The sequence below is a fragment of the Vidua macroura genome, chromosome 3 (genome assembly GCF_024509145.1).
Source record: "Vidua macroura isolate BioBank_ID:100142 chromosome 3, ASM2450914v1, whole genome shotgun sequence".
NCBI classification, from domain to species: Eukaryota; Metazoa; Chordata; class Aves; order Passeriformes; family Viduidae; genus Vidua; species Vidua macroura.
Genome location: NC_071573.1, coordinates 4,722,458 through 4,734,794, shown reverse-complemented (window position 1 = coordinate 4,734,794; position 12,337 = coordinate 4,722,458). Strand labels below are relative to the sequence as shown.

The window sequence follows — 12,337 nt, the reverse complement described above, 5'->3', positions numbered from 1 at the left end:
CTAATCTCCAAGGGTGGAGGTCTCAGGCTGTGTGGATTGAGTTTTTCCCTCCCATAATAGCTAATCAAGGTTTTCTGTGTTGTAGCTTGTTTGTTGCCTCTTGTTCTGCCACTGCAAAAGGACTAGATTCCATTTTGTCCCTATTCCCTCGCGTTTAGCAAAGAATTGCTCAGGGAAGAGCTGTATGTGAGGATTGCAAGGGTAGTCAGTGCAGAACTGCAAATAGTAAAAAAATAAAAACATCAATAGATAAAATGTCTTGTGCTTTATTTCTAAAAGCAAGTAAAAAAAAAAAAAAAGCCAGACCTTAAAATATGTAGATATAGAACATAAATATAGTATTATAAAAAGGGAGGGGTAAATTACCATTTTTTGCATCTGAATCAGCATATTTTTTAAAAATATATTCGTTGACAGAGGACTTCTTTCTATACTGTGAAAGTGGTTTTCTATGCAGTATTTTAGAAAAGGGCTAGTCTGGCACTAGCTACGGTTGCTAGCAGCCTATAATGCTGGCTCTGTGTTTAGAAAATGACGGTAATTTATTACAAAGAGACTTTTATTCTAGTATTTTTAGCTTTCAGCCGAGTGTTTAATGAATCTCTGCCTGGGCTCATTGAATTTATGTTCTCCCCTCCCCCACCCCATTTTAACCATTAAGATACTGCTATTCTTGCTGCAGTTCCAGAAGCTGTACTTGGTCTACAAAACAGCAAATTTAATTCACAAGGTGCTGTGCCTTACTGCAAACAACATCTGAAGCAACTAAAGATTAGTTGTGAGTGAGTCTCATGACCTGGAAAAGCAGCTGAATGCTTGCAAATGACTGGGCTAAACTAGAGCTGATAACCAGCCTAAATTCATCTGTCTCTGTCCCCCATGGAAAAATGATGTGCTCAATGAAAGTGAGCTCTTAACATCACCTACTCTGAAGCATCATTTGGGAGGTCTTCCCAGGGGATAGCCTGGATGCAGGGAGCAGTGTTTGCATGAGACAGGAGAGACTATGATATGACTTTGCCTTCTCCTGGAATGGAGTCAGAAATCTGTGGCTTGCTTTCTCAGCTATGGCAGTCTTTGCCTTCTGTGGCTTTAGTGATTACTAGAGAGCAAGAAGGTTTGTCAGAAACCAGACTCACTTTCCTCAAACAGATTTTACATGCTTTTCTCAGTTCAGTTGTCACTTTGCAGTCCTTCAAAACAGTTGCATGTGATAGTATTGAGCATTGAACTTTCTGCTTCCCCCAGAGGAACCAGTGTTGAGAATAAAAATATTACCTGTTCATGAGTTCTTCCTGTTCCAGTTTCCTATTTTTGATACTGAAGGATTTTAACTGGTACCCACTGTGGTTTGGGGCTAACTGCAAACAGTTGTGCTTACCTTTAGCCATGCAAGTTGCTTTACTTTCAAAATCTTTTCAAATCCATAATACAGGCCTGTGCAAAGGTAAGCATTTTTGGGCTTCAGTCTCTTCTCTTTGGCAGAATCTGAGATCTTGACATGAAATGTTTGCTGCTGCCAGTTCTATGATTTTGGAAGAACACTGGATGAGATGGAATCTTGTAATTGACATCTTATTCCTTATCAGTGTTGAATGTTCTTGGAGAAGTTTAGAAGAGTCTGTTCAGAGCTTGCTCCAATGAAGCCTACTCCACTGATGTGAATTTTTGCTGCAAGAAGCAACAAAATTTTAATTTGTGTGTATTTTATTCAAACAGTTGGTCCTCAGCTATATATTGGCCCTTCAGAGCCAAGCTGTCTTTTTAATTAGCCTTTCCTAACTTTTTGAAGAAAAGTAGTACTCTAGGAATAAAAACTGGTTAGGTTATACTACAAGAGAAGGCCCATTATATATTTTGTTGGATCCTTTTCTTCTACTCAACAGTTTTCCTTCAAGTAAGTTCTTCACTTAGCTTTAAATGATTCATAAGCCTGCTCTATTTCAGGAGTGGAGATGTTTTCCCATGGCAGATTAGATTCATCTCCAGTGGGACAGCACTTGAGTTTTACTTGCAGACATGAAATTTCCCTTGGACCTCACTGGAAGGGTATAATTGATCTTTGTTATTTAAGGGAACAAAAATATTTTCCTGTTGGGTACAGTGCACCAGACCAATCACACTGGATGAGAAGTAGTGTGTATGTTGGACTGATTATTTTTTTAGGAGTACTGAATCTCGTCGTATGTGCTTGAGTTGAAGTAATCTGGGGGTGTAGTAGCTGTGAAAGTGGTGTGTGAAGCTCATAAAGGTTCTGAGATGTATTTGAAGAAAAATGAAGTTCAAACATTTCAGCCAGACTTTTGAAAGGGGATGAGCAAGCTGTGTTATTAATGATAGCTCTAGATTTCTAACGCTCCAGCCTTCCTTAGGTTTAATAAGAAGTGGATTTCCATCATGTGCAAAATAAACTTGAGTGGATTTCTTTAAATGTAAAGCAAAAGAAAATGTTTTAAGGAGGAACTGAGCAATAGATGTGGGACATCTTTCCTTGTACTGAGATTTTCTGTGTAACTCCTTGTATTGCTGAAGTCTGTCCCTGGGAACTGCTGACCCCTTTTATAGTTTCTGCACAGTTCTCTGGTCAGTCGTGCAGGTAACACATTAGAGTCTCCTTTAACTGTTCACTTGTTATTTTCATGAGGCTTTGAAGCTGACTCAGACTGAGACATGCATTTTTTTAGTTTTCCATTAAAATTGTTCCCTTGGATGAACAGAAGAAGAGGAGAAGCTGTACCAAGCCTGTTCTTGTACTAATGGCTAAAGTTATTTTAAATGTTTGCCTTCCCACTTTCTCTGAGTGAAAGGATTAGCTCTTTAACACTAATATGGGGTTATACTATTTAAATCTTTGCTTACTGTGGCAAGGTGTTTCCTAGCTCTATGCTATTTCCTTGTAGACACTGCTGTAGTTTCATGGCAGTATTTCTTGTGAGTTGTTAAATGTGAAGGCAGAGGACAACTGTTGGCCAAGATGAAATTAGCTGTATGTGAAGAAGACTCAATTGCAGGGGAGAGGCTGTTGAGGAGATCAATATTCAAGCAGAAAATTGGTGGATCATGTGGGGAGGAAATGAGAGGCTGAGCTCTTCCAGAAGACACCTGTACAAGCGAGTATAACGCAAGATCTTAAATGCTGCAGTTGATTGTAAAAATACTTCATAGAAAATATATCTATATTTTTACATACAAATAAATCATGAAGATTTATACTCATTTCATAAGTAGACTACTTCAGAAGGGAAATGTGTCTAATGAACCGAGCACTATTAAACACTAGGATCTATATAGTTCAGTATTATGGTCAGAAAAGCAGCCCTGAGGTGTGTTCACAGGCACATAGTTCCAGTGTGACGCTCCAAAGTGGTGTGTGATGCAAGGAGGTAAGGAGGGCCCTGGAAGACATGAAAATTGTGAACAAAGTTAATGTTGTGGGGCTCTCACTACTGGCATCATATAAGGTCACATTTTCATGTGATAAGTTTGCTTTAATGTCTTCATTTTAGAATTCTAAAGGCAAAACCTACAACAGTGAGTGACCTCACAATCCCAGGGGAGTTACTGCTGCACTTGGGCCAGCAATCCAGAAAGGCTTTGAGCAAACTGTATTCCATGACTCTCTCCTGTGCCACTGCCACTGTTCCTGTGTGACAGAGGGAGACTGCTGGATCAGTAAAATGCACTTTCAGCACCAGCTGAGTGATGGTACCCTAAGGCTTGAACCAGGACAGCTGCTGAGTGAAAGTGCTCGCTGCTTCCCAGGCAGCAGAAATAGCTTGGTGTTTCTGTTCTGGAGATGGGACACAGACACTTGACAGCAGTGTTGTGCAAATCAGGTTTATTGCAATGCACTCATCTCTCAGTGGGTCAGGGTACTGTTGTGATAGTATTGTGTGTGCTAAGCACAAAGGCTGCAGTTCGCTTGTTTCAAGCACTATGAAATCTACAGTACCCACACTTGGAAAAAAAAGAAGAGATTTGGAAAACAATGAGGAATGAAAGGAGAAAATAAAGATTTCTGTTTACTCTACTGGTTGTGTTCTGCAGGCATCATAGCAAATGCTTTAATGATAGTGTGATGTCTTCACCTGTATTAGTGACAAGCCCTCCCAAATATGTGGAATAGCATGAAGGAGCAAACTTGAGTTTTTAGAGCACTGTGAGCTGATTGCAGATGACAATCAATGTATGCATGCTGAATAGGAACTTATAGATTTGAGAAAGCATGTTGAAGGCCAAGCTTCTCCATGAAGGAGCAAAGACTGGGAGAGATAAGGTCAGTAAAGGGATCTTTGCATCAGCTTCTGAACAAATGGGAGCAGGCTGTCAAGCACTGCCACATCTTTTTCTCTGTTCTTACGACATACTGTGGGGATAGATAAAATCTGTATGATGACATCTTTTCTGCTAATAACCATGGTCTAGTCAAGGTAGAAGAAAGTGGAGATACAGCACTGTAGTTGTGATCAAAGTTGATGACAGGATTCAAAAAGTGCTGTGTGGGTCAAAAAGTGCATTTGCACAGAAGGCAGAATGTTAACCATCAGTACTAAAAAAGATTAGCAGCTCTTTGAGTTGGTATGAAAACTCACCTGGAAGGACCAAGGGAATGTTCTTATTTCTGTTTAAAAAAGCCTCAAACAGGCTCTCATCAGCTTTATTCTTTATCAAGCAAGTGCTCTGCTGGGTAGGCTTTCTCTAGAGGAAGGTCAGAGATGAGCTGCATAGGTCAAAAGTGTCTGGAAATGCTACTAATGAGAAGCTGTAAAAAATACAATATGAACTGTTCCTCAAAGCAGAAGTCTGAGTAAAAAATGTACTTCAGGTCTGTTTTCATTAGGAGTTACATGGAATTCCCTCAGGAAACCTCCTTCAAACAGATGTTTATGTCACTTCTGTCTCTGGCTAAACATGAGAGATCACATTGCACACCCTAAACTTTTATAGTAGGCTTGATATCAAATTGTCCTACAACTTCCTTCCATCTGCAAATCCAGAAACTTCTTAGAAAGCTCTGAATTAGACCTTTCCCATGAAAACTTTTGCCTGTCTAGCTAATGGTTTGTCTGGCTTGTGGGTTTTTTTTCTTTAAATTTAATGCCTGATTGGCTCTATTTCTCAACAGCTGAATGAAATAAAATAAATGAAGCTATGTATAATTTATTCTACATGGAGGAAAAACATGTGGATGTTTTAAGGCCATAGTGGAATTTTCTAAATGCATTTTTTTGGTGATCTGGCACTTCTTCAAGGCAATTCAACCTTAATTCATGTGGTTTTATATATATGCTTTTAAAAATTATTTCAGGCAAAGTTAAAACATGGAAAACACAAAATATTGTACTTGCAGTATCAGATTGGTCTGCAAGTTTGTGTAATTGGAGTAGAATATTTTCTCTTACACTTAATTTTGGACTTATTTTTACAGGAAATAATGAAAAAAGTGTGCCACAACTCCTGATCAGAGACCTGAAGTTTGAGAAGTCATTAGCTAAGCTCATGTTTTCTCCTGATCAAGAAAATCATCCATCAAAAGCACCAGTCAAATATGGTGAATTGATTGTACTGGGGTAAGTGTTTAAGAGTCTGAGAGTTTCCTATGCTGTAATCCTGTGGGCATGTTTCAGTACTGTGTTAATCAATTCTTGGATTTAAATGAGATTAATTGAAAATGTGTAATTAGTAACACTACTACTTCAGAATACTTGGTGCTTAGAATGAAAGTTCTTGTGGGTCTTTTTTCTCATGAGAAACAAAGTAATACAGGAGTGATGATGGGCTTTGTTCTTTTTCTGTGCTTTTTGATAGGTACAATGGGTCTCTCCCAAATGGAGATAGAGGAAGAAGGAAAAGTAGGTTTGCTTTATTTAAAAGGCCCAAGGCAAATGGGGTGAAACCCAGCACTGTGCACATTGCCTGTACCCCTCAAGCAGCAAAGGTAAGCTCCATTTCTCCCTTCAAGTCTGTCTGATTTCTCCTTGTGCCATATAAAGAGCTGTTAGGAAATGATTTAAACAGCATAAATATCTGACTGTGAAAAGAATGGTTTGTGTTTATCCAAAGTTTTTTAGTACCTGTCAGAGTTAGCAAGAAACAATTCAGCAGAGATGATTTGGCGTGTAGCCCTTGCCATGGCCAGAAAAAAAAAATAGTTTTGAAGCATGAATGTTCTGGGCACAGGCTAGTCATATAAAAAGCTTTATGTTTTGTTTTTCTTCCAAACTCACTACAGACATCTGTTCCAGACTTTGTGGTTTTGTACTCATGCTGCTTTAGGATTAACTTTGTGCAGCTGACTTTTAAATGATCCTTTGCCAAAGCTCCACGTGCACTTGGTGCTCCATCCAGTGGGTAGGAGCTCCCCAGGGGTCAGGACAGGTGGGTTTTGCAGGGTATGTTTCATAGGGCTTGTAATCAAGAGTTCCCATTAAGCAGCAGAAAAGGAAGGGCTTAGACCCCAAATTGAACTGTATTTCGTGTCAAAACTAACACATCATTGCTAAGGTATTGCCATGAAATATTGTGGCTCTTCAAGTGTGTGTACAATTGTGTTCAATAAGGAATGGAGCATTTCTACTACAACTGTGGAATTTGAGCAAGCTTAGTGGTTGTTTAGTGTTGTTTAGAAACAAGATCAGGCCTTTAAACAAACATAGTAGTGCTAAGTGTTTGACTCCCAGAATATCTTGACCCTAAATTCAGGGAATGGTATAAAGTGTTCTGAAATCAGAAGCATTTTTATACCAACATCATTCTTGTAGTAGAGCTACATTTATATTAGATCTGTGAAAATAACATTTATTTTTGCAAATTCTTTATGGTCTGGTAAGTGCTGTTTAGCAGCACTTTTAGAAGTGTTGGTTAGCTCCCTAGTAGGTAATTGCAGAATGAACATCTAGACTAACAAACTGAAACCTTTGCTACAACTTCTGCAACCTATGCTGAGTTTCTCCATTTTACCCTATTTACCACCACTTTATCTATGTATCTTAAATCAGTCATTACTGATTTTAGTATTAACTCAAATCCTGTTTTTAGAATGAAGTCCCTAAATTTTTGTCCTCACTTTGCTGTTGGCCAAGTTCACTCTGAGATGGCCATGAAGGTGTTACATTCAGTTTTAGCCTTTGCATTTGGTTGTTTTGTCCTTTTGTGTTCAGGCCAGTGTTGCTTTAACACAAAACATGACTAATTATATACCCTGGTTATGTTTGTTTAGTAGCAGCATGTGGTGAAGAGACCAGTTTGGTCTGTTGCTGAATCAATCCTGCAGCTTTTTTTTAGTGGCCAGGACTAGGTTTTGTGAAGTTTAACTGCAGGTGTGTCATTAACAACCATCTGCCTTAATTAGCAGAAGAGTCTGATGTTATATATAAATAGTGTCTGCTTTGCTACTGTATTCTGTAGAATTATTGTGCACTGGTTCAATAATATTTGGCATTTTTCCATAGGCAATAAGTAATAAGGACCAACACAGCATATCTTACACTTTGTCTCGAGCCCAGACAGTAGTGGTTGAATATACTCATGACAGCAACACAGATATGTTCCAGGTATGTGAAATTAATGTGTACATGTGTTCTCATTTTTGGTAGTTTCAAACAAGGCAGCCTCTCAGCAGGTTTTTTCCCTGAGACCCAAAAGTTTGTCAGTTTCTGCACTCACCATTCAGAGCAATTTAATTCAGTTCATTCCCAAGGCTATCCTGTGAACAAGGCTGTGTGTCTGTACATCTCTTTTAGACCTGGGCAAAGGTGAAAGTTGGGGGGTTTTGTGACTAATGCACAAGAGTATGGTTTTGCTTTTGTTTGCTGGTCTGCAAGGCACATAATCTGTCTCCTAGTCCCTCCTTGCAAAATGAAGAATAAAGGGCACCTTTCTCTTCAAGCACTTGGAACTTTGCTTCTGGCATTTACAAAGGGATCTGGGATCAGCCAGTTGGAGACAGTAGAAGAAATACAGTGTGGAAACACAGGAAAGCTTTTGGCACAAGGAATATGAAAAATACTCTGAACTTCTTTAAGAAAACCCAGAAATGTCTAAAGCACTGGGAGATGTGAAGAGAGGAGCCTCAGTGCTGATCCTGGCAGTTCAAAACAACTTTGCTGCAGTTCCTGTGTGTATGAGAAGGGACCACAAACACATCTGCAGCTGTGGTGTGCCCTCATATCTTCTAATTGTTTCCTGTTTTTCTCAAAAGGAAGGGGTTTGTTTTGGGGTTCTTTTTAACATGTGCTTTGTTCTCTCTGATTCCCACACTGTGATCTTGTGTAGCTTTTTTTTTTCCCCTCGTTGTTGCCACTAGTTTATGGCAAGGAGTTTTGCTGTCACAGCATTTAGCTGTGACGCCACTGCAGGATCTAAGGAGGTGGGAGGTGCTGGGAAGTGGTGGAGGAAGCTGCTTTGCAACTGCAAATACAACAGAGCAAAAGGACTGTAATGAAATCACTGCAGCATAAGCTATTGCTTGTGTGAGTGTTGTCTCTTCAGGCATGCTCTGGCATGTGTGCTGCTCTGAAATTGCTCCTGGCAGCCCTTGTGTACTCATGGGTTATCCTGCCTAAGAAGCAGTAGAAAAATAGATTTTGACAAAGCAGTTTTAGTCTCATGAAAGCTCTCCAGCCCTCACCAAAAAGCACCTCAAGCTTTTGGGTCTCTTGCTCAGCAGTTAATCAGTCTTAATATAATCACCTATTTTCAAAGAGCCTGAGAGCTCTGGAAGTGAGTGAGCAGTAGTGTGTAAGGGGGCTTTAAACCCAGCTATATGGGTGTTTGGGAAAGGGTTATTGCTTTTCCTCTTTGCAAGGAAAAGTACAAGATGAGTTGGCTGGAAAAGCAGGGATGCAGTTTTAGCAAACTCAGTACAGTTTTTGCAGTGTGGGACTGCAAGACTCACAGTTCCCTGCAGCCAGAAAAGAAAAGGAGGCACAGCTACTAGCAAAACCTGATTGTAATCAGATGTTACACTCTTGTGTTCTGAGTGTGTAAATGTAGCCCCTCTCTGCCACAACCATCTGGTCTCTGGTCTTTCACAAAAGGTTTGCTGCTTCTCAGTACCCACCAGAGCTGAAGAGACAGCTCACGTAATCTGATTTTCATACATCTATACCTTGACTTAGTCTGGCACTGTTCAGAATGTTCTGGGCATACAAAGTGACTGCATGTCACTGTTCTCCCCTCTAACTGCTGTTCCCTGGCTGTTTTGGTGCTCCTGCAGCTGGTCTGCCTGACCTGAGTGTAACATCTCTGATGAAAAGGCCTTCAATGGGAAATCGTCTCAGAACTGACTTAATTACATCATTTTATTTCTCTTTCCTTCATTTGGCTGTACCCAGCTTTCAGAATAACTTTGATCATTTGGAGGCAGAAAAATTCATCAATTCAGATGAGGTTTCTAGGCTTTAGAAACCTAAATTGATAGACTGGTGGACAGGAATGCTTTAAACTGTAATGCCATGATTTTTGTATCATTGCTTTTAATTGCTTTGAATTTGAATAGTCCTAGACCCAAAGACAAACTTCTGACCAGGTTGGTTTTTTTTTTTTTTCAATGCTTTTCCAGATTGGTCGGTCAACAGAGAGTCCTATAGACTTTGTAGTAACCGATACAGTTCCTGGGAGTCAGAGTAATTCGGATACACAGTCTGTGCAGAGCACAATATCAAGGTTTGCCTGCAGAATCATATGTGAACGTAACCCTCCCTTTACAGCAAGGATATATGCTGCAGGATTTGACTCCTCAAAAAACATTTTTCTTGGGGTAAGGGAATTCTTTTTCTTTTTTCCACTAAAAGTTCAGTGCAGGCTTATTTTTTTAAACTAATACATAACTCCAGCCAAATTAAAGGTTCTCATTGGTGTAATTTCTTTTAGGAGAAAGCTGCAAAGTGGAAGACGTCAGATGGGCAAATGGATGGACTAACAACAAATGGAGTTCTTGTTATGCATCCTCGTAATGGATTCACAGAAGACTCCAAGCCAGGAGTGTGGAGAGAGATTTCTGTGTGTGGGAACGTGTTCAGCCTCCGTGAAACCAGATCAGCTCAACAGAGGGGAAAGATGGTGAGAGGAGTGACCAGTGTTTTATGCAAGCTATTTAAAATGGTGCAGCCATAAGGGGTATCGTTTGGGCATAGAGCTGGAATCTGCTGGAATTCTGTGTAGTTGTCACCTCTGCAATTAGTTACACTGCCTCTGATGTGTCTGTCTGCGTGCACAAAGGTGCCTTGCTCAACCTGAATAACTGACTGAGTTTATCTGCAAACTAGTACTTAATTGCACATCTAGGCTGCTCTCCTAAACTGAGTTTCCAGTCTACTCTGTATTTTTGCAAGCTCTTCTAGGCCTCTGCACATTCTACAAGTATTTTCCCAATTCTCCCTTGTGAGTTTATGCTTTTCCCACTTTTCCTTTTTTTATAGAATAACGAAGAATAGTTATAATTTTATTGGATATTCATTTCCATGTTGGCGTTCTGAGTTTTCCCTCCTCCTCTTGTTTCCAAAGCATTGGTGACATTTCCAGGAGATATTTGGGTTCGATGTGACTTGGGATGTCTCAGCAAAAAGAAATGCTACATTGAACACATTGAACATTTTAAGCAGCATATTTAGCTAGGAATGCTAATGGGAGGAGGGGAAAGCCATGTGTAAAGGGGTGTTTTAAGAAAACAGTCTAAAATACTATGGACTAAAACAGTCTTGTGATACTCCTTGAGGCATTTCAAGTAACATAATTGAGAGTGCTATAGGGATGGAAGAGAGAGTTGTTAAGAGGGGAGAGGAGCTTTTCTTGACTCAATGTGATCTATTTTAATGTACACTTTAATCTCTTAAGATGTTGGGGTTGGGTTTTTCCCAAAAAAAAAAACAAAACCAAGGAGGGCAGAGAGAAGCTGATACTGGGCTTTCTATGGGTGTCTTGTGGATACAGTTAGAAGCTGCTTGAAGCTTTGATGGATCTTCCAGGCGGATTAGTATTGTGGAAGTGCACGTTGTTACTCTTCAGAGAGCCTTAGGTGACAGCTCTCCGTGTCTGTGTCCATGTCAAGGTTGAGAACGAGACGAACCAGCTGCAGGACGGCTCCCTGATCGACCTGTGCGGGGCGACGCTGCTGTGGCGCACGGCCGAGGGGCTCGCGCGCACGCCGACCGTCAAGCACCTGGAGGCTCTGAGGCAGGAGATCAACGCAGCCAGGCCCCAGTGCCCCGTGGGCTTCAACACCCTGGCCTTCCCCAGCATGAAGAGAAAAGATGTTGTAGACGAAAAGCAGCCGTGGGTGTACCTGAACTGCGGCCACGTGCACGGCTACCACAACTGGGGGAACAAAGAGGAGAGGGACGGCAAGGACCGCGAGTGCCCCATGTGCCGCTCCGTCGGCCCCTACGTGCCCCTGTGGCTCGGGTGTGAAGCGGGATTTTACGTGGATGCCGGACCTCCGACTCATGCATTCAGCCCGTGTGGACACGTGTGCTCAGAAAAGACAACTGCATATTGGTCCCAAATTCCTCTTCCTCACGGTACTCACACTTTTCACGCAGCCTGTCCCTTCTGTGCGCATCAGCTGGCTGGTGAGCAGGGTTACATCAGGCTCATTTTCCAAGGGCCTCTCGACTAACACAGGTGTTCCCAAGGACTGCAGTAAACTGATAAGCTAAGCGATTCTCATTTTTAAACCAACTGTTTTTCATATTCTCTGGGCTTTGCTGGTTTGCATTAAGATGAAGAATTTTTTGGTTTTTTGGTTACAACAGCTAAATCCCTCTTTATTGGGAAAAGTCTGGAAATAGAAGAAATGGGGGGAGAAGGGGGAGACCTCCTGCTTTTTTTGGTTAATAACTACATCTGAAGAGGTAAAGGAAGTGTTGTAGAGTGAACTTCAATGCCTTCAGTTTAATGGTTTTTGAATCACATGCCCACAGTGTTTGAAAGGTGTTTCATTCTTTTTGTATATGGAGGGTAAATAGTTCAAAGAACATTAGTTTACAGCTTGGATGCAAACATTGTAAAATATAACATGTATATTAACTCTTTTCTATTTATCTTTATTATTGAAAATATTTAGAATGTTTAGAGAGTAGCATGGTCATAGTGTGTTACATCCAGCAATTGGATGTGTAGAATAGTTCTGGATGGAGAAGAAGGTGGGATGAAAATGGTAGAAAAATCTTTTAATCTAAAATACTGAGTTCTTAGAATAGTTAAAATGCTTTTTAAACCAAGCTAATGCAAATTATGATGACATAAAGTTGTGTTTTAACAGTGTTGAAAGGTAGCTAAGAAGGACTTCTTGAAATGTCTTTTTGGTAGGACTGTACTTAAGATCTGGTTATGAGGA

The 12,337-nt window shown here is 40.5% G+C and overlaps 1 protein-coding gene across 4 annotated transcripts in view; it reads left to right on the top strand.

Annotated features, from left to right (window-relative positions):
- PELI1 (pellino E3 ubiquitin protein ligase 1) overlaps positions 1–12,337 on the top strand; it is a 46,894-nt gene that overhangs the window by 29,548 nt on the left and 5,009 nt on the right. For 2 of the 4 annotated variants that reach the window (XR_008436225.1, XR_008436224.1), the window contains 6 exons: positions 5,429–5,570; positions 5,809–5,938; positions 7,452–7,553; positions 9,563–9,760; positions 9,874–10,062; positions 11,051–11,852. Coding sequence is in view for 1 of the 4 variants with exons in the window: in XM_053973225.1 (XP_053829200.1) it covers positions 5,429–5,570; positions 5,809–5,938; positions 7,452–7,553; positions 9,563–9,760; positions 9,874–10,062; positions 11,051–11,617 (1,328 nt within the window). In the remaining 3 variants the exon portion in view is untranslated. Of the gene's footprint in view, positions 1–4,218; positions 4,277–5,428; positions 5,571–5,808; positions 5,939–7,451; positions 7,554–9,562; positions 9,761–9,873; positions 10,063–11,050; positions 12,028–12,337 lie in introns of those variants that run through there. The other 2 variants (XR_008436226.1, XM_053973225.1) reach the window with 2 other exon arrangements.